Raw genomic sequence first — 22,294 nt, forward strand, 5'->3', positions numbered from 1 at the left:
TATGAGAACAGGTTTTGTTTGTTTGTTTATTTGTTTTACAATACGGTGTTCCCTCTACTGGCTAGTTGGCTGTCAGTTCTGCAGGAGCAACAGGGAAACTGTATTGCAAGATTATTATTTGTGACTGCTAGATTTTTCTCCCTCATTTCTCCATGACACGGTAATGCGTTTCTGGTGAGGTTAATGCTGACGAAATGTGCAAAGTTACGAGCACTAGAGGATGAAGTCATCCATTTATCGAGAGCGCAGATACAACATGGGAAATGGCTGCACAAGCAATCCCCCCATGCTGCCCCATCAATGCACCTTAACCCTATAATAATAATGTGTTCCTTTACCGTGGGTCAAAGTGTAGAATGAACTGAAAACAATAAATATTGTAATAAAAATCGTGTGTTGGTTTTTAAAGGTGTTCAAGAAACTTACGACAGAACTCTGGGGCTCTCCAGTCAATGCAGACACCCACATCTAAGCATGCCTTGGCATACACTGCAATGGCATCACACATGCATTCACAGTCTCCTCCAGTGTCACACCCACAGGAGTCTCGGACACAGGCATCATAATAAGGCATACGGTATACCTTGGGTTGAGAGAGAAGGAATATGTTAGTTAACCAGAATTCTCTTGTACCTGTGCATTGGTCAATAAAGTTTCTTTCCTGTTTCTAGCTGGGCTAAACTACAGATGTTAGCTCAGGGTAAAGGGAGAACATTCAGAACACAATCTGCTCTGCTAAGTGAGAGTATGAATTATTCCTGTCGTTGCTGAGCAGTAAAATAAGCACAGCAATAACACAATTCCAATTCAAACTGTTATCTTTAGGCACTTAGGCACTGCAAAATATCAATAGAAAATTATGACATTTTGAAGGATATCTCTACATCCATATGTGTACTTCAACAGCTATATAGTTTCCATGTGATTAGGCAGCAAAACACATCAGCTCAAATAGAGGCACCTATGTTCAGCAGTTTCATACCCTGCACGGACACACATGAACACTGTTCACATTTCTCACTTGAGCTCACTTCTTGAAGACCATTTACAAACAGGAGGTACAAAATATTAAAGTGAAGCAGGTGCAAGAATACATTTTATGCATGTGGCATTAATGCATCCCGGGGAGGAGGAAGGTACATATTGAAGTGTGAGGGGATCATCCTTTGGAATACTGTAGACTATGTGTAAAGAAGGTCAAAAACTTGCTTACCTTACTGTGACATGGAGCAAAGACCTGGCTGTTGATGATGGAACACTTCCTCTCTGCCCAAGCTTTACGATAAGGGTTCTTGCTACAGGGATCAACTACAAAGAACACGTCCCCACACATAGGATTTTCCTTCCAAGAATTTACAAACTCCAGTTCATTTGCTGCCACATATTTGCTTCGGGTTTCAAAGTCATCTCTCATGTTCCCATTGTAATTCCCACACAAACCGCAGAGGTGATCCTAGATGAAGAAACGAAAGCATTAATATTAGGTTGCCCCCTATTTGCTAATTACAACCAATTGTCTGAATTCTCTTTCTGTTATCTGCACTACTTCCTGTTTCTGATCCATGATTGCAATCTGTAAATACTGTGCCACATACTGTTAGTTTTTTGTTTGTACAGCCTTTCTCATTAAATGAACAATGTAAGGAAACAGTGGAGTTCTTCCTCAATAGTGTTCACACACAGAGATATAATTTGCACCTTTATGAGGTCAAAATAAATTCAAATGCCCTGTACAAATTTCCCTGCCCTTCTGGAGGATGAAAGGATGTGTTGTCATTTGGACAACACATGAGCTATCAGCCCAAAGATTCATGTTGTTGCGAAGTTGGTTAAGCAGCTAATAAGCAGCATCCAGTGAAGATCTCTGCTGCTCCAGGAGGGATGGGATTTATGAGAGGCCTTCCTAGGAGACCCCTGCTGCTGTAGAAAGTTGTTACAATTGCCACCTCATGTGCAGTTTGATTTGAATGTGAGGGTAAATGTATTTAACTAAGGAAGTTAAGGAAAGTTTATTAGGAAGTTACTCTGAATTACCTGTGCTTCTCTGAAGATCTTGATGAAAATATTCATGTGCTTGTTCCAGATAAGAGTCATGTTGTATTTTCCTGGGATAATGATATCGAACATCAGGTGAAGGGCATTCTTTTTCACGTGGAATTGTGTCAGAGGATTGTCCCCATATACAAGGTAGGTTCCCTCTGCCAGTATAAGTGTCATATTCTGAAAGCAAATTGGCCTGTAAATTATAATATATCTCTCAGTATGTCCCTTTCTGTCTTCATAACATTACCAGGAATCACTAAAGGGTGTTGCTACAGATTGTCATTTCTCTGTTTTTCTGAACTGATTGATTGTGGTTAGATCTTGGAGAAATAGTTATTGTCAGCTGAGTCACAGTCCTTAGACGATGAGCATCTCTGCCTGAAGTCTGGTCTACACTACAGACCTATAGCAGTATAACCCTGAGCGATGTAGTTGTACTGACCTAACCCCCCATGTAGACAGCACTAAGTCAGTGAGACAGCTTCTCCCCTAGACAGAGCTACCGCCTCTCAGGGAGGTGGATTATCTGCGCTGATGGGAAAGCTCTCTCCTGGGTGTAGAGCATCTTAATTAAAGCACCAGAGCAGTGCAGCTGTGCCAATGCAGTGTTTTAAGTGTAGACGTGCCCAGAGTGTGTCTCAACATAATTTCTTGAGGTGTAGATGTAGCCTATGTTATGCTTATGTAAGAAAGCAAAGCAGTGCATGATGCCAAAACATTATTCTCTTCTTCCATCTGCAACAATCCCACGCAAAGGTAAAACCTAGCCTGCCCCCGGCTTCCTGGATTTGTTCTATGAATATGCAAGTTTTGATGAACATGAAACAAACCCACCAAGTTTCATGGTGAGTGTAGGGTGCAACAGCACTTCGTAATGGATTGTTTTGTTGTATATAACACTGCCATCACACTTATTTTATCTGTGTGCAGCAGGCTGAAGCACAGAGTTTTATTTCCATGATTTAAAATGAGTAGATGCAAAGTTACATAGAGAGATGGTAACTAATATTCAGTTGATCAGTTTTACCTTTCATGTACGCTTGTACTTTTACATCTTTCCTGGTGCACAATAACAGTTGCTTTTGGACCAATAATAGTGTTCCTCTGGAGCAAGTATTTAGGAGTTATGTGCAAAAGAAGCTACTAGCTTCTTCAGTAAAGCATTGGCTTTTTGCCTTTGCTATTGCTAATTAACCAGGTGGCAAGTGTGTACTGTATTAATGATAGTTCCCTGGTCAAAACTTCAACAGTCTGTGGTCCACATTTGGTTTGCTATTGAAGCATGACTCTGAGATAATCTGATATTGATGCACTTTTGGTTCACTCAGGACTAAGAACCACAAACTTACAAGGGAGGATGGAAGTTCTTAGGTTACAGAGAAAATAAGAATAATCACTTTTTCTAGTTAACGTCTGCACCAACAGTGAGCTAGCAGAGGAACTAGAGGCATTTGGAGCCAAAGCCCACTAGCTGAATTAGAGGGATTTTTTAGGATTCATATCCTGACCATGATGAGTCTTCTTTAATTTCACACAACTGCCTTCTTGGCTTCAGCGTGTGGCTCAGGCAACATGGTTGATACTCTTCCATGGCAGGATTCTCCAGTATGAGGGTAAAATCCAAGGCTTTACTCTCATGGCTTTTAGACAGGCCACAACTTCGGGGAGTGAAAGACTGAGATAGGGATTTCAAACTGAGACGATGTGTTACACCCTGCTCCAAAGCTCTAGGTTGCCAAGTAGACTGCCCTATAAGACTTGACTGTGGACTCCTACACTGATATGAGGGCCGACCCGGATGGATAAGAGCAGCATGATCTTACCCCAAGGTGGATCTTGATGGACCTGGAGCAGGTGACCCCTGATTTCCCACAGATGACATTCTCGGTCACAATTTTAAAGGTGGAGTGAGAGCTGTTCATACCGCAACCATCCTAAAGGAGAGAAACAGAATTGCGTAACCATTTGAGAGTTCAAAGTAGCAGGGTGAACAAGAAGAATCAATGTGCTGAACTACCACTTCAGGGAGTTTGCCTCTCAGCAAAACAGGCCAGCCTCACACAATGTCCCCATCCACTTTGTAGCATGCTATAATTCCATCTCTGACTAGCTTCAAATCCAGTTATCGGATATCAGTGAAATCATTTCAGTGGAATTTGTATACTTGCATCCCTCAGCTTCTGGGGTATTCAATGGCTTGTGGCAGCTTGGGCATTTTACCCATCTCAGAAACCACATTTTTGCAGGGGGAAAGGAGGGAGTCAGTAGGGTACTGCACCCTTCCATGGTGTTACTCTTAGAAGTTCCAGTGATCAAACTGCTGATTTGGTTGTAAGAATTACAACACTTCACTAGAAAACACAGTCTAGCTGGTGCAATATGGCTATGTGGGTAGATCATCCACAGGCACTCAAGCATGTTAGGAAATCTTCTCAGTATCTTTTGTAATTTCATATAAAATGTTGGGATTATATTTGGTTGGTTTGGTTGGTGGTGGTTTTTTTTTTTGGGAGGGGGTTGCGTGTGTGTGTGTGTGTGTATAAAGGGTTTTGAGTTGAGGTCTAGAAATGAGCCCTAAATATGTCAGAGTTCATAAATCAAGCCATTTCTTGGCAATGAGAACACTTAGTACTGATGTTACCGTAGCTAGTATGTATTCGCAGTTGCCATCAAACACAAAGCGCTGTCCATCAAAAGTGGTGACATGTCCTTCTCCATAGAGGGTACATGTTGAGGAGCATCTAGATTTCTGAACACATTTCCATTTGCCTCTTGTACAGGTGCTAGTGGTGAGAAGAAAATTCTTGTTAGGAAGATTTCAAGGGCATGCAGCTTTAACTCATCTCCTCTACATACACCCATTTTGTATATTCTGTATTAACTTCGTTGACTTAGTTTATATATGTAATGCTGTCAAATTATGATTAATATGGGAACTATAACTTCAAATTTCCTGACTTTTGTGAAAATTAATGCATGCTAAAGATGAAACTTTAAATATATTTTTCCATTTAATTTACTTTAAAAAAGAAAACATGAGGTATTACAGGTTACATTGCTTTGCATAAACAGCTCTTCTTATCACTAAAGCAGATGTTGATGTCCCTTTGGTTATTTTAATGAGAAGGTGTGGACAGGGGTACTGGAACAATTTTTATAATGGGGGTGCTGAGAGCCAGTGAACCAAATTGTAAACCCTATATATAATGGAAACCACTTCAAGTCAGGGGGTGCTGCAGCACCTCCCTGCACCCCTAGTTCCAGCACCTATGGGTGTGGAACTAGGAATGGTAGCAACTGCTGATTGAGAATGTAGCTAGAAAAGTAATATTGATGGGTCAGCTGATCTATCTAGAAAAAGGGAGGAGGATTGTGCTTGCACCTTCAATTGTGGTGGAATTATATACATTTCTAGTATGGCTTATAGTTCGAGGGTGCTATTGGACCCCCACTGCTTCTGGATGTGCAGATAGCAGCACTTGTCATTATAGCCTCATCCTTTTTGTGGCTGACCAGCAGACCATGACCTTTTCTCTTAGATATGGACATTGTCCCAATTATCCACGGTTTTATCACTTCTACGCTTTATCACTATGGCAGAATTCCTTTAGCGCTGACCCTCAACTGCTACCTATTCTTCTTCTCCTTGCAGCCATGCTGTTGCACTGTATGCTTGTACAGTCTAGACAAATAAATAACTAGCAAAGAGAAAACTTGTGGATTCTTACCAGGTTTTGCATTCGGTGTGGATTTCTTCCCCTTTTTTATAAGAGATGCCACCATATTCACAGGGACACTCATCAGGTGGTACACACATTCCATCTAGATTCTCATATAGCCCATCAATGCAGACACAGCCTGATTCACACCTAGTGGGTACCTGGGAAAGATCAAGAAATTGCAACATCAGTCATAAAAAATGACGCGTGAAGGAAGGGAACGTAAGGAGAATGGATTGAAACAGTTTGTTTTTATTGACCTATAGCCTTCCTTCAGTTTTGCTTTGCATTATTTATTTGGTGCCAAGAGTCAGCTTATGCTATTACTTAAATCACTTTTACTTGTGCAATTTAATGCCCTGTTATACTAATTTTACTGCAGTTGTAAAATATAGCTAGTGTCTGATGCATAAGCTTTCTGGGGACTTCTTGAAAAAAGTTGTATTTCATGGGTACCAGCTGCTCCGATAAATGAAGAATAATGTATGTTTCTTTCCAGCTCAGAAGTCTCTTACATTATAATTCTGCTAATTGCTCTGTTTCTTTATTTACTAAGAAACTTTTATTACATTATGAAATATATATTGTTATGTATATATATATCGATATATACTGTGATTTGTAACTCTTTTCCTGTAATCAGTCAACATTTGGTGAACTTGACATTTTTAAAAAAATGATGTATTTCTTGATATATAATGTTTTATTGTTTGGCATGGAAATATACAGGGCAGTTTATTAAGTAAGTACTGCAATTTTCATGAAGATTCACTGTCTCACTGTTATTTATTAATTCTTATATGGCCTCAATCACAGTGGTATCAGAATACATATCTGAAACATATTTATCCTCACAACACTTCTGTGACTTAGGCAAGTACTATTGTCCCATTTTACAGATGAGGAACTAAGAAACAGAGATTAAGGGCCAGATTTTTTAAGGTATTTAGGTGCCTTGGGTGATTTTTCAAAACTAATTGATCTTAATGGGTGTTAGGCTCCTAGATGCTTTTGAAAATTCCACTAGGCATCTAAATATCTTTAAAAATCTGGGACAAGGAGACTTGCCCAAGGCTGCATAGGAAGCCTTTTGACAGAGCAAGGAATTGAATGTGGGTCTTCCCAAGTTCCAGGCAACCACTGCTCCACCCTTCCTCTCACAGTGTGTTTCCATCACCGCGATATGATCATAAAGATGTGGAACTCACACATTCAATTCCAGTGGCCAGCATCTGACAGGTAGGGGAACAGGAGGCTCCATATTTGTTCTCTGAATTCTGTGAACATGACACATATTTTTTAGGAGGCTTGCAGTTTTCTAGTGGGAAAAAAAGAGAGAAACAGAAAGTTATGAAAGGATAATTCTGCAACATGGGGAAAATAATGCCTTTGAAGGTGAAAGTAAACTGTAGCCAAATGCATACCTGCAGGGTCCTGAGGTTTGCCAGTGCAACTCAGCTTTCCATTAATACAATAGCTAGAAAAGAAAAGAGTATTTCAGTGTACATCCCTTACTAAATGGGACAATTAAAGCTCAAGTTGTTTTATGGTTTTAATTTTTCCTCTTTGAATGTGATACCCTCCTAAGAAAACAATGTTCAGGCTTTTTGTCAAATGACTTCATCCTTTTCCAAGAGGCAAACATTCCAGCTATGCCTCTTGCACCTCCCAGTTCCTTCAAAATGGAATACAAGTCAACATGCCTCTGCTTACTCTTTGGATTGCAACAATATAACCAGCAATGTCAGTGGTGTATGCAATTTGAGGCAGGGATCATGTTTATGTGTTGGCAGAGCACCTAGCAGCATAATTGTTATACCTTTTAGTGCTTCTCCAACATTTCCAGGGAAGGCTAGATTTTATGTGCCTAATATTTCCAAAGTAAAAGAGAACCAAATAATTAAAAAAAAAAAAAAACTTCTGGACCCCACCCTTCTTTTACAAAGAAGCAAAAAAAAAAGGGGGGGGGCGGGGAAGCAACAGGCCTATTGTAAAAAAAAAATCTCTGCAGTTCGACAAAACCAAACACATGAACAAATGCCCTCCCTTTGCAGTATGTTCATTTCTTTTAACTCACAAACTTACCAGGTAATGCCACCAATTATAGTTGACTGGTCAGGCAGGATGAACCTCTTATCTTCCAGGTAGCAGTGACACATGGATTTTCGCACACATTCACTTCTGTGGTTCAAGTAGGTACCTTTAGGACAGTTGCAGCCATCAACAGGGATGTCAGTAGGATAACATTCCAGGGTTTGGTCGGAAAGTGACAGGCACGTTCTATCGCAGGCTTCAGTGTGGTAGCTGAATGTCTGATTGCCAGTACAGGAAATGGCTGTAAAATAAAGACAAGAGTGGGAGTTATGCTTCATTTCCCTGATCTCCCCTCAAAGGGGTGCTGGAGCCAGGGGAAGGTGCTGAATTATATAATGCCAACAGTTTCAGTGTTAACAGCTTTCTCTTGCTTCCCTCTCTCGGAATGTACAGCCAGTCAAAGCATGGCTTGTTACTGAGCTTTGCTGCGAGGAGCAAGAGGGTCTCTGGGAGTAGAGTAGGCTCTGCAGGCCATCCTTGTAAAAACCTCAGGATCTGCAGGATTTCCCCCAGATGGAAAATCAACTGACCCTCCGGGCGATACCAAAGGATGATGACTATGGGGCTGGGTGTGTTGAAGCACTCATAGTTTCATGAGAAGCTTTAGCCATCCTTGTGCTTCTTCCATGGGAGTCGGTGATAAAGCTCAGAGAACATCCTGCTTTTTTGGGTATTTCACATTTACATTCCTTACGAATTCAAACCACTCCTAAAATGCCAATTCTGTAGAATTACCCACAAAAGTGATTTTTTTGTGCCCCAAACTACTCCATGATACTTAATGATATTTCAGCAGCTTAGAGAGAATTTTAGAACTGGAACTGGTCTTAACCCAGGAGAGGACAGCAAAGCCCAGTTTTGTTCCATATCAAACACTGGAATTTTCCAAATGAAAGTATGTTTTTCTGAGTTTTCTAGGTAGCAGCGATGATATACATATATGCACCTGATTACAAACTTTTAAGAGCTAGTTTGGGTCACTTACTGCAGTTGTCTACAGTGTCCCTCCAGTTTTCAAGGATCAGCCCCATTGAAGCACACACTCTTGCATAAGATCCCATGGCAGAACAAATATAAGGAAAGGTCTCCTCATAGTTACAGGCTTGGTAGATGCATCTCTGAAAACAAACACAGAGTATTCTGTTAGGTCAGATGTTTGGAAGTCATCAGCACGCTCAGAAATAAATCATGGAAAATAATGCATTTTATAGATTACACGTAACAATTGAAAATGAACATATCTGTCCGAGTGGCTGATGTAAGTAAAATATACTTAGCACTTATACAGTGCTTTTCATCCTTAGATTTCAAAATGCTCCACAAAGCTGCGTGTAGGTATCATTATCTCTATTTTATAGATAGGAAAACTATGCTCAAAAAGGTTAAGTAACCTTGATGATGTTCATTTGGGGAAGTTTCTTGGAAAATACTCAATCAATTAGCTGTGTGAGAAAAAACCTATCCTCTCCTTCCTAGTGACTGGGGGGATAGCAGTCTGTGATCATACCAGACCTCGTCTGGCTAGGAGAGAGGAGTTTTTGAATGATTCTTGGTCCTAAGCACCTCTTGTGCTCTGACACAATGTAGTGCTTCTCACTGCCTCACCTGAAGATCTTAGCAGAAGCTCCTACCTTGTAAAAAGGAGCAGGATTCACCACAGAATGGCATTTCTCAAACACCGTGCCCTTCTTCGTAAGAATGGAGCAATGGGTCTCGGCAGACATTTCTAAATGAGAGAAACAGTCATGGACATTAAGCAATAGAGATGTCAAGAATAAGAGATAAGGAGGTGTCTGTGTCTGTCTTATTTAATTCATTGAGAAGGTAATACTGGTTTTCAGTCACAGAATTGGAAAGTCAGAGACTAAAATCTCAAAGAACTTCAGGATATCAGTTGGAGTTTCAATAGGAACTCCTCCAACTTATCAAGGCTACTTCAAACCCATAGTCAGATCTTTAGAGAGAGATCTCATCATAGATTGGCTTATACAAGAATATTCTAGAAATCTACATCTTTCTATAGATGAAGGAATCAGTGATGTACAGTCCTCTTCTTCTCTCTTAGACCCTTTGTTCCCTTGTGGATGAGCTTATGGTAATCATTCAGAAAGAGGAAGCCAATTAGGGTGATCTGATAGGTCAGGGCATTCCACTTACTGTTCAATTGACTCATAGAGCAAGGATCTGTGTCCCTCTCTGCAGCAGGGTGGCAGTTCCCTGATCTCCAGGAGTCCACGAACAGGCCTGCTGTTCCTTCAATAATATCCATACTGGTCATGAAGTCGTCTGTAGTGTCTCCATTATAATTGCCACACAACCCTGATCACATGGGGAACACAAGGGCCGAATGAAAAACAAGGAACATTTATACACTAATGATGATATGTCTTTGCTGTATAGTAATAATAAAATGTATTGGTAATTATAACTGAAGTGGTAATGACTACTATAGATTAAATGGGTTAAGCATTTCTGTTATAAAACTGTTTTTCAATCACTCATAACTTTGTCTGTTTCACTTAGTAAGTTAAAATTCACCAAGTCTGTTCATTTCCTTCAGGTGAATTTGTATGGAAAGTTTTTTGGAGAAAAATAATTCAGTTCTTTTTAAAAATAAAAAGAAAGGGAGAAAATACTCTCTCAATTCCAACTGAAAAAAGTTATTGTGACTTTTTTTGAATGGCTCTAACATCAAAGCAATTAGGCATAGAAAGTTAGAACGTGGCATGGAAAATAGCCCTCACTGAGAACTGGAATTGAGTGTTCCTGTAAAAATTGACTTTGATCTGGCTGAGTCCTGAGAGCTTGAAGAAATTGCTCTTTCTGCACATGCAATTATTTGGTACTGCTTACAGCATTCTAAACAAAAAGTTGTGCAGAATACGTATTCTTGGCTATATCTGCTCCACAGTAAATCCATGTATCCCCTGTGGTGCCCATTGATCAAGAGAGCCACTGGGTTCTTGAATAATCCACGCAATCTTCTAAAATGCACAGTGAATTAGGTTGGGCTATATAGGTGCCCTGACTCATTTGATGTGTAGTAAAGTACATGTTGAACAAGGCAGAGTTTCACAGGCACTCTTGCCTTTTACAAAGCACACCTTGTAGAAGATAGGTTGGGAAATCAATGTTATTCCAAAAGAGGGTGGATATCACGCCTAGTCTGTGCCACTTCAAATTCTATCAATTGCTTTTGTTAAGATTGCTGGAAAAAAGCTCTTATCAACACACAATAGCTTTGCATTGTAGCTTTTGAGAATCATAGGAAGAGTTTATCCATTATACAATGGCTATTAAAAGACATAATTTCACCACCTCCCTCCTTCATAATGAAATGTGGAGGAGACTGGATTTCTTACCTAGGGTTCTGCCTTTGAAGAGAAGTCCAACTTTTATATAGGCCTGAAACACTGGCTGAGTTTGAACTATTAGCTCCAGTCCAAAGGTGGTATACATTTGAATGTGGGTGGAGGACTGTTTGAAAATGGTGATGTCACCTAAAATAAATTAGATCATTTAAAATAATTACTTGGATTTATCTATTTATTTTAAAATTCTGCTTATGCATATATGCTGCCTTCACATGTTCCACTGCACGTTTGGGTAACTGCGTTATGGATTTTTCACCTTCTCCTGAAACAGCTGCTATTAGCAATTTTGGGAGAAAGGATGCTGGATCAGATTAATGAAATGTCTAATCCAGAGGTGGGTAAACTATGGCCCGCGGGCCACATCTGGCCCGTGGAACTGTTCTGCCCAGCCCCTGAACTCCTGGTCGGGGAGGCTAGCCCCCAGCCCCTCCCCTGCTGTCCCCTCTCCCTCGCAGCCTCAGATCGCTGCACCACCAGAGCTGTGTCCCGCCACTCCTGCTGGTTAGCGCGGCAGCGTGGCTGTAAGCTCCTGCCACTCTGAGTGGCATGGTAAGGGAGCAGGGGGGTTGCATAAGGGGCAGGGGATCCTGGGGGGCAGTCGGGACAGGGAGCAGGGGGCAGAGGTTCTGGGGGGCAGTCAGGGGACTGGGAACAGGGGGGGTTGGATAGGCGGGGGTCCTGTCAGGGGGTGGGATGTGGATAGCGGTCGGCGCAGTCAGGGGACAGGGAGCAGGGGGGTTGGATAGGGGGTGGGGTCCTGGGGGGGTTAGGGGTGGGGGTCTGGATAGGTGTCGGGGCAGTCAGGGGACAGGGAGCGGCAGGGGTTGGATAGGGGACGGGGTCCTGGAGGGGGGTGGTTAGGGGACAAGGAGCGGGGGCGGGGCTGGACGGGTTGGGAGTTCTGAGGCGGGCAGTCAGGGGGGCAGGAAGTGGGAGGGGGCAGATAGGGGGCAGGGGCCAGGCTGTTTGGGGAGGCACAGCCTTCCATACCTGGCCCTCCATACAGTTTTGCAACCCCGATGTGGCCCTCGGGCCAAAAAGTTTGCCCACCCCGGTCTAATCCAATCTAGCACTTTCCATGTTCTCCCTTGTTCTTTACCTGATCTATAAGGTAGCCACTTGAGTTCATCATCATCAGTGAGAAGTTCATTTTGAGAAATCACAATTTTGTCCTGTGAAGAAGAGGGCACAGAGTCAGAATCATAGAAATGTAGGGTCATTTAGTCCATCCCTTCACATGGAGGTAGGATTAAGGATACCTAGGTATCCCTGACAGGTTTTGTCCAACCCAATCCAATCTTAAAAATCTCCAGTAACAGGGATTTCATAACCTCCCTTGGTAAACTATTCCAGTACTTAACTATCCTTGTAGTTAAAGTTTCTCCTAATACCTAACCTTAATCTCCTTTACTGCAGATTAAGATGATGACTGCTTGTCCTACCCTCTATGGACATGGAGAACAATAGATCAGAATCCTCTTTGTAACAGCCCTTAACTTATTTTACGACGGTTATCAGGCTTCTTTTCTCAATTAATCTTCATGATTAAAAAATGTCTCAATCTGGACATTAATTGAGTCATTACTGCATAGTTGGGCTGAAGACCAAATGCCTCTTACTACCTGAGACCTGCAGGCAATCCAGTGTACCCACAGAGTGGGAGAGAGTTGGTATTTCTATTATCTTTATTTTAATCAACTATTACTGTCATCATGATATTTAGTGAGAAAAGATTTATTAATTCTTTTCCTAGCAGACATCCTGCCACCCTGTTTTGATTTTTCACTTTGTAAAACTGGTCACTCTATGTTCAGCACCCCTAACTTGCTGAACTGATGTGACATCACACATCTCTCTGAAGTTGTTACCTTTCCATTATGGAATACACTTCCATTTGAAGCAACTATTTTCCCCCTTTCCCCAGATTTTCATATGATGACACCTGCAATGCCTCTGAATATTAACTCTGATAGACTGGCTACTGGAATGTTGCACAGGACTTGTGTACTGCACTCTTACCTTTGCAGAAAGGTAAATTATAGCAGTCAATGATGTTTCAGAATGAGAGTAACCAGACTTATCATACACAGCCATCAGGGTTCCATTGTATGGAAGGCTGGGACTCTGAAGGAAAACAAAAAAGCATGGTTATGTTCAGGAAAAAATAAGCTATACCCCAAATCCATTTATCACCACAGAATCTTGTATTGTTCTTGCTGTTTTACCCTGACATTGCACTTTTTGGTGGTGTCCATATAAGGTTCCTTGTAACCCTTCTCATTCTCACAAAGTGTAAGTGAACTTGAAGCAATGGAGGAAGAAGGTATTCTGTTGTGCATTTCTAATATATCTTTAACATTTTATTGCTACCGAGTAACCCTTCTTGTATCACAGCATATTTCTCAAAGTAAACTAACACTGGGGACAGCCTGGTCTCTCCAACCTCTCTTTAAAAGAGAATATGGCGGGCTCCGTTTTCAAGTGTAAGTTCCTTTAATGCAGGATTTCAACATGCTACTTAAATGCTAAAAACTGACACTTAGGCATGAATATTTAAAATAACTGCATTAAAAAGTCAACATTTTTCAACTGTTACCAGCAAGTAATATCTTAGATACTGCAATTTTATCCCATTCTATGTATAGGGAAATATTGTGGTGTCTCAGATACTAGGATGTCCCTGTTAGCAAATGTTGACTTTTGAATGATGGCCATAGTAATGTATGGGGTAAAATGCAAAAAAATGGGTTTCCTGTGTACCTGTTCACAGCCAATACCTTCTTATCGGCATTTGCATCAAGGATACCTATTTTGGTGATCCTTGGATTTTGGGTTTTTGAATTTTGCCGTTTGTGCCCTTTATTAGTTACTAAGAGAATTTACTGGTGATACAAATGCCAGAGACAATTTAAGCTGTTTGAATCCTTGGTGGCCAATTGCTGCGTATTTCTGCTCCTTTAACAAAATCTCCCCTTCTCAGCAAGACTTCAACTAAACTATGAATAGTATTTTTAACTCTAACAAGTGGCAGCCCTTTCTAGGGCAGATACTCAATGTCTGTTCCAGGGGAAATTTCATTTCAGGTTTCTGTTTGTTCCAAGGTGATGAATAAGCTGATGGCATCCTCTACCTGTCTGAGGCTAGGGCAGCCTTGTAAGTAAATACTTTTTACCTGTGGCATTTGCTGGTAAACTTTATGATGGATTCTGAATGACAAAGTTTCCATTTTGTAATTATATTTACTTGCAAGTTGGAGCCATTGAGTATAAACTGTTGAGACGTTATCAAATAACTACAATAAAGATTTCATTTTACATCTATATAATCTGACCCTTTGGACCTGGAAGTGACGTTGGAAGTAAATTTAACAAAGAACCTCTGTGTGATCTATCGGGGACAACCATGACGGTTGAAGCTGTCAGGGATTGTTGTGCCAGATAGATCACACAGAGGTTCTTTGTTAAATTTACTTCCAACGTCACTTCCAGGTCCAAAGGGTCAGATTATATAGATGTAAAATGAAATCTTTATTGTAGTTATTTGATAACATGCCTCAACAGTTTATACTCAATGGCTCCAACTTGCAAGTAAACATAATTACAAAATGGAAACTTTGTCATTCAGAATCCATCGTAAGATTTACCAGCAATTGCCACAGGCACAAGGTATTTACTTACAGGACTGTCCTAGCGTCACACAGGTAGAGGATGCCATCAGCTTATTTATCACCTTGGAACAAACAGAAACCAAAAATACCATCCTTATAATGATTATAGTGTGTTATAAAGTTAACTAATTATCCCAAAGCCAATTGCATAGTACCATTTCCTGATTCTAGGAGTTTTCTGACATTACATTATGCACCAATGCAAAACACTTGCCAGCTTTTTCAACACCAAATTGCTACTTGGCATCACGTATGATATGTGGGATAAATGGAGGTCATTGGAAGATTTTAGTTTATATGGAGGGTCGGGGGCGGGAATAAAGGTAGATAGTAATTATGACACTTCCCTTCTGTTAATCTTGTGTAGTTCATGATCTCTGCAGCTTACCTTCATGAGGATATATGTGCAGACTCCATGGAACCGGTATGACCTGGAATCAAATGTGGTGACAAAGGAGCCTCCCTCCAGGGAACATCTTCCTGGGCAGGGTAGTTCATTGCAGTTCCACTGACCCATTGTACATTTACTGGGGAAAACAAGAATGCGCGTTAAATGACTATTACCAGTCTAGCAGGATTTGGTCCCACAATCTGGGGTTTTTGTTGTTTTTTTGGTTGCCTTACAACAGCATGTCTGTGGTCATATCTCTGTGTAGCAATACCTTGAAGTTGACAGCCTCAGGCTCTTCCACTGTGGAAATCTGAAGATGACTGAACTGATCATCTTGGATAGTGGTTGATGTATGCCACAATGGGTAGCCAACATGATATAGTACCTTACATGTTCTAAACTTTCATTTCCATTATCTCCTGAATTCTTTTTTTTTTGGCTCTAAACGTTCAATAACTTCTTAGTAAGAAAATATATTAATATGTATATATTTCTTTCCCTCTGTGAATTTTTTGTGTTTTGCATTATCATTTGCTAAATATATTAGTAGACAAAATTTATCTCAATCTGTAGCTGATGAGACCCTTGTGTGATGGGGAGTCTACCTCACACAAGACTGGAAGGGGTTAAGGTGGCCGAGTAGGCCAGTTAGCTCCACAGGTTGCACCTAGAGGGGGAGCCAGGGAGCAGGCAGTTGAGTGAAAGGAACAGGCAGGGCCTATAAAGTCAGATAACAGGCTACAGATAGGGCTGCTGAGAAAGGCTGAAAAAAGCAGTCAGCAGTCACTCCCTAGGAAGTGGGAGGAGGGTTGGTGGAGCTGGTATACCCAGGGAGAGGGGGAGCCAGAGGGTAAGAACAAGGCTAGGAAAGGAGCAGTGAGGGCAGAGGGAGGAAGCCGAGAACTGCTGAGCTGAGGGTCCCTGGACTGGAACCCGGAGAAGAGGGCGGGCCCAGGTTCCTCTACCAGGCACCAAGGGTGTGGCACAGAACTGGGTAGCCGTAGGGGAAGACTGCCTAGGACTGCTGATGGACTGTTCCCCAGAAGGGGAGGACCTTAGTGACCTAGCTGGAGTGCCAAGACACGAAGAGGAAGCTGCAGTTTCTGAGGTTGAGAATGGGGTTCCAGAATGAGACAATGGGAGAAGACAGCAGCAGAGGGAAAGCATGAGCTGACAGAGTTAATCTCCAGTACGGCCAGCAGGAGGCGCCACTGTGGTCAGTGAATCCCATGACACCTTGTACGGCTTGGGTCTCCATCAGCCATGTAAATCATAAATAAATCAATGATGAAAAGTGCTGCACTGGAGACCAAATTCCTTCTTTATCCACAGAATAGATGCAGCATGGAAAACAGTGGAGCAATATTCTCCACATTGCAACACGAAATTATTAAAACATTAACCTAGGGGAACCATTTCTAGTGGTGAAAGGGGAGGTTAGTCTCCATGGCCCATTCAGTGCTTCAAAGTCTCTCTGCTCAGATTGCCAGCAAAGTTGACAATTAGTGATAACTCTGGTGATAGTTATTGTAAATTTGCACAGAATAAGGCCACATTTGCTTTTGTACGCATAGATCAGGAATTTAGGCATACATTACTCTATCAGCAATTACAGATGAAGAGTCCTGAGTGTTCAAAGCAGATTTGTGTACAGATGATGTAAACACATTTGTGTCTGTCCTCTGAAAGTCTGGGCCACAATTATGTCAAATTTTCCAGCCACTTAGCCAGGATGCTTTCCACACTTTTCAAAGAAATCTGCCACCACGCACCAGCTCCTGCATGTTGCTTTCATGGTAACGCCAGGATCATATTTCTCCCCATTCAGTGTACATGGGCACTGGTCAATGGGAACACATGTTCGATTTTTTGAGATGTCATCAAGAACAGTGCCTATCGAGAGAAGCAAATAAATTAGGCAGATAGACGTTTTCAGATGCTTAGTTACCACTTAGCTACTCAGAACTGTTGTATTATGTGCCCTGTGTCTCGCAGAGGCAACATTTCAGAGAGTGGCATTTCAGCACAGCCTTTTGTCCAGACTCAGAGCAGTTGTGTATCATGTGGTTTTCCATATCTGCTAAATTTTAGCTCCCTTATTTAGAATGAGATTAAGTCTATATAAAGAATAACAGATTTTGAGCACTTAATGGGAATGAATTAGCTTTACATTTTATTACTGAAATTTCAGGAAATGCCCCAAAATGGTAATAAACTAAATTTCTGTCGAAATTCTGTCTGAAGTATGCCTCAGGCTTTTACAAACTCTGCATAACAAAGCTCAATCTCTCTATTCACCAATGAAATGCAGCCACTTCTGGATGGCAACTGTCTAACAGCGCGTGGCAACACTACATAAGAGATTAGCACAACAAGTTAATTCTATCCAATCCAATTTAAACAATAGGGGGGAACATAAAGTAGGCAGGGTATAATTATCCCATATTGGGCAGAATGGGGGTGTTACTTCTCTATTCTTGAAAAAGTGCCAAGGGATCTTTAATGACCCCAAGGGGTCAGGACCTCAGTTTTATATCTCATCTGAGAAATGGCACTTCCAGCAGCACAGTGTCTGATACCACGATGTGGTGTATTAATTAAATGGACAATTTTTGTCAGCTGGATATGTGCCAAAACTAATTGCATGAATGATTTATGATGAAATCAATACTAGTTTTATGGTAATACTTTACCTTCTGGGCAGAAGCAACCATATGTACAGTAACTGGAACAGCTGTACTCTGGGTTGGAACAGGTTTTAACACACGGAGAACCACACTCCTTATAGATTTGGTCTGCTGAACATTTTCCTACAGCTGAAATACAACAACAATGAAAAGTATTAAGGCATCTTTCTAAATATGAACAAAGGAAAACTTCTCACTGGCCCTAGAGACTGGAGATGAGGCTCTCCCCACTCTCCTGGTATCTGGCGCTTCCTGTAGCACACAAACCTTCACTCCCCATCCCCAGTCTATCATCTCACCATGGCCCAGATACCCAATCTATTCATTTTTCATTCTTTAACCCAGCCTTACTGGAGACTACATATTCCAGACAAAGGCTAGAGATCAGATCACCTTTTCTACATGCACCCTACACTTATAGGCGTCAGACTCCTGAAACCATGCACACTTCTGAAAAATGATTTAGTTGGGGATTGGTCCTGCTTTGAGCAGGGGGTTGGGCTAGAAGACCTTCTGAGGTCCCTTCCAACCCTGATATTCTATGATTCTATGAAAATGAGCCTGAAGTCCATCTGCATCTGTGGCAGGCTGGGAGAGTGATAGCAGATATCAGTTACAATAAAAGCCATAGGTGTGGTTTTTAAAAGTGCCTATGTGACTTCAGGAACAATCTTGTTGACTTTCAGTGGGATTTGTGCTCCTAAGTCACTTAGGCACTGTTGAAAATCCCTCCCTTTAGCATTATTAATATACAGAACAGGGGACACGTAAGTTTTTCAGGTGACAACTAGTAGGATTCTCCCATCAGGAAGGGAAAGATAAGTGGGAGAAGGGAGAGTTAAGATTAACATTGGAATTTCAAGCACCAGATCCTCCACTGCCCTGCACCTTATGTAGTCATTTTTACTGCCAAAATCACTGCAAGGCTCATTAAGTAATGTTTGGCACCCATTTTGGACAAGTGTCAATGACTATGAATGGTGCCGAGCAGGGGATAATCAGACCCTTGATGTTTTCAGAGTTTCAGACACTTATTTTTTGGAGTATAATATTTTTATTTCCTAACTTGCAAATATTTGTTTTTTAACCTTCACTCTGAATAGCCTCACTTTTGATTTTTTTGTGACTACACGTTCTAGTAACATTTTTTTAAGTGAATGGCCTGCTTGCAACATTAACATTGTCGTAGCAAAGACTAGACAGGGGATATTATTTTTAGTATGATTAATGAGCATTATTATATAGCATTGTGAACATGTACAGTGCCTTACAAATACTGATTGGGACAGGCTTGCTGCCCTGAGGACTTTACAACCTAAGAGAGGCAAGACAAATCAAATGCTAAACAAAACTGGGACACCCATTTAGGGAAAGGAGATTGGGGAGAGAATATTGGAGGGATGAAAAAGAGAACAATTCCAGGAAGAAGTGGGATTTGGAGGAGTGGGAGGGGGCGGTGGCACTTGGCATGCGGGAAGCAGGAGATTTCCCTGAGCACAGGGAGAAGCATGACAGAAGGCAGAAAGCCAAAAGTGTAACAAAGAGCTGGAGAGCAGTCATACGTGAAGACTGGGAGGAGTATAGGGACTAAGCGAAGAGACGGATATGAGATCAGATATGTAGTTAGGGCAAGAGGATAAAAGGCCTTGAAGGTGAGGATAAGGATTTTGTAATAAAACATTGGAAATCAATTACTGGATTCAGGAATATAATCTTGTCTGGATTATATTCATGACCCTTCTCATGCTAAACTCCAAATAAATAGTAGCAGATGCTGAAGTCACAGGTAACAGAATAAGGAGGAAAGAGAAGGATGTTCCTGTTAAAGCAATTTATTTAAAAAATTAACCACTGGTGGGAGAAAATGATCATATAAATACATAAAAAGTAAACAGAATTATGGTTAAATGATGTTTTAAAAGGACAGCCTGACATTATGAAAGGTCATTTTGAAAGAACCTCTTTCTTGGCATACATTATCTCTCTGATAATTTAATGAGTGTTGGTTGAGAAATAATAATCACTTTGTTACCTGTGACTTTCATTGGTCAGCATGACTGCTTATAAAACAATGAAACTCCATTAAAATGCACTAACTAAACATCAGAGTTTCAGCCAGATTCTGAAGGGTTTAATAAAGCAAACCAACTTCCTTGAATCCTGCATAGGATTCCATTCTGCCAGATTTTATATTTGCAGCTAAAGTCCAATCCTGATCCAAGAAACAAATTATCCACGCCTTGCACCCTGAGTCTGCACTCACTTGGAGCTTGAAGTGGGATGCTTAGGAGCAATTTAACTCCTGTCAATGAGAACCCAGAGGCTTTTTGGTCTCGCATTCATATCTTTATTTTCCCCCTTGTCTTTTGCTCCCACCTCAGGGACCTATCTGAGATATGGAAGGGGACACTGTCTCCTTCCCACTGTGGGGGTGCCTAGGCCTGGTGGTTCAGAGCAGTGGAAGGTTTTGAACTGCCAGATGCTACAGCCTTAGCACCTTAAACATTTGCAAAAAGTTTTGAGGACTGTTTGTGGACATGTCCCTGATGATTTGAGGATGCATGCTCCCTGAATGAATGAATGAATACCCAGGGAATGTTCTCAAAACAGAGATTTGATCCCTCTAACTCTTGCTGACTGGTAGGGATTTTGTATGCCTGAATTTAGAGGGAGGCACGTAGGGACAATCCTTTGGCAACCTCCAACATGTGAGAGAGGATTTGTTTGGGTGGCACTTCAGAGCAAAAGCTTAGTAACTGGTGGAGCAGATGATAGGAGGACTTAGGGCTCTTTAAAAGTTGGCTCTTTTCCCGGGTTGATTTGAGGAAGGACTAGCACATAGTGAATAAGGTGTAGTGGGCAGAGAAAGCAGCCTGATAGAGAGGGCCTGAGAAATCTGCCAGTTTTCCGAGGCTTCACTTGTGGGTATTTTCCCCTTTAAGTTTTATGGCCTGGGATCCAAATCTAGGAGCATTCTTCTGCCTTTTGTCTTGCTGCATTGGGGGGGGCTTGTTTTCCCTTTGTTTTTGGACTGGCTGTATAGTATCACTGCAACAGCTGTGGATGATCTGCACGTAAATCTGGCTCCTGAATAACTTGCTGATCCAAAATCAAATGCATCTGTGCCAGATGTTCCACAGTTGATCCATCCACAGATCACGCTACTTGCTTTACTTCAGGTGGATTGGGAGGGTTTGCTTATGAGAGGGAAGGTAAGCCAACTACACAATTAGGTAGTTGTCTTAATGTGTCTTTTCTTTCAAACATCTCCTTTTGTCTTTCTGCTGTCTCTTCATTCTATGGCATTTGGGCTGAATATTGACAAAACTACAAAAAACTACACCAAATGCAGCCTCAGAAGTTATGTTTGGGTACTAAACACCAGTTATAGAGCACGAGGCAGCTCAGCTTTCCCATTAACCAGGTGCTTGGAGTTTCAGAGGAATATGCTTCACTGCCTTAGACTCTGAATGTCACTTGGCATCTAGATCTCTTCCCAAAACGCTGCCTAGAATTCTGTCTTGTCAGTTAAGCTTTCAACTGGGCTGCATTGTGTTGTAATTAAAATTAATGAATATGCTTTTTGAGAGTCCTTTGCCAAAGGTTTGCCACATCATGCCTCCCACTTTGTTAAACTTCAAAACAGGCGTGATGAAACCAAACAATTTTGATCCATAAAGGGTTGTACTTTCAGTCTCTTGAGCTCCTTTTAAAGTTGCAAGGAAATATACACATCAAAACAAAATATACACATCACATCAGAACAAAATTCGCTTGATGCTGCCTAGCTTCACCTGATTTCACTTTGTAACTAGTAATTTTATATGATTTCAATGCAAACTAAAATATAATGCAAATATAAACTAGCCATTTGTGGCTTTTGCTGAGCCTGATCTGATCTCCTCTAACCTGGAGAATTGAATTGTTTTGAGTTTAATTGCAAACAATTAGCACAGGTGTAGCTGAAAGGAGCAGAGCACCTTTGCTAAGATTACCAGTAATTTCAAAATAATAGGACAAGCACTGACATTAATCTGAATGGTTAGTCCCTGGCTGGGATGATTTAGTTGGGGATTGGTCCTGCTTTGAGCAGGGGGTTGGACTAGATGACCTCCTGAGGTCCCTTCCAACCTGATATTCTACGATTCTATGATTCTATATTTCTTAATAGATGAAATATTACTTTGCCTGTAATGGCTTGTCAACACTGCAGTTTAGCTGACAGAAGAATCAAAAGGAAGCATTTCAGAGTACGGTCTGTTTCTTAAAAAGAAAAGAAAAGATTATTTTAAGGTGTTGGATAAAGAAACAGCTTTAGG

At 41.2% G+C, this 22,294-nt stretch overlaps 1 protein-coding gene across 1 annotated transcript in view; it reads right to left on the reverse strand.

Annotated features, from left to right (window-relative positions):
* Positions 1–22,294, reverse strand: part of MUC6 (mucin 6, oligomeric mucus/gel-forming) — a 59,501-nt gene that overhangs the window by 9,449 nt on the left and 27,758 nt on the right. The window contains exons 9-26 of the mRNA XM_073350317.1: positions 17,982–18,104; positions 17,061–17,181; positions 15,286–15,424; positions 13,250–13,354; positions 12,330–12,402; positions 11,219–11,356; positions 10,014–10,175; positions 9,488–9,582; positions 8,842–8,974; positions 7,848–8,097; positions 7,187–7,239; positions 6,971–7,080; positions 5,772–5,923; positions 4,685–4,826; positions 3,867–3,977; positions 2,035–2,220; positions 1,214–1,453; positions 427–583 (exon numbers count right to left, since the gene is read on the reverse strand). Of these exons, the coding sequence (XP_073206418.1) occupies positions 427–583; positions 1,214–1,453; positions 2,035–2,220; positions 3,867–3,977; positions 4,685–4,826; positions 5,772–5,923; positions 6,971–7,080; positions 7,187–7,239; positions 7,848–8,097; positions 8,842–8,974; positions 9,488–9,582; positions 10,014–10,175; positions 11,219–11,356; positions 12,330–12,402; positions 13,250–13,354; positions 15,286–15,424; positions 17,061–17,181; positions 17,982–18,104 (2,490 nt within the window). The remainder of the gene's footprint in view (positions 1–426; positions 584–1,213; positions 1,454–2,034; positions 2,221–3,866; positions 3,978–4,684; positions 4,827–5,771; positions 5,924–6,970; positions 7,081–7,186; positions 7,240–7,847; positions 8,098–8,841; positions 8,975–9,487; positions 9,583–10,013; positions 10,176–11,218; positions 11,357–12,329; positions 12,403–13,249; positions 13,355–15,285; positions 15,425–17,060; positions 17,182–17,981; positions 18,105–22,294) is intronic.

The sequence above is a fragment of the Lepidochelys kempii genome, chromosome 6, assembly GCF_965140285.1.
Source record: "Lepidochelys kempii isolate rLepKem1 chromosome 6, rLepKem1.hap1, whole genome shotgun sequence".
Lineage (NCBI taxonomy): Eukaryota > Metazoa > Chordata > Testudines > Cheloniidae > Lepidochelys > Lepidochelys kempii.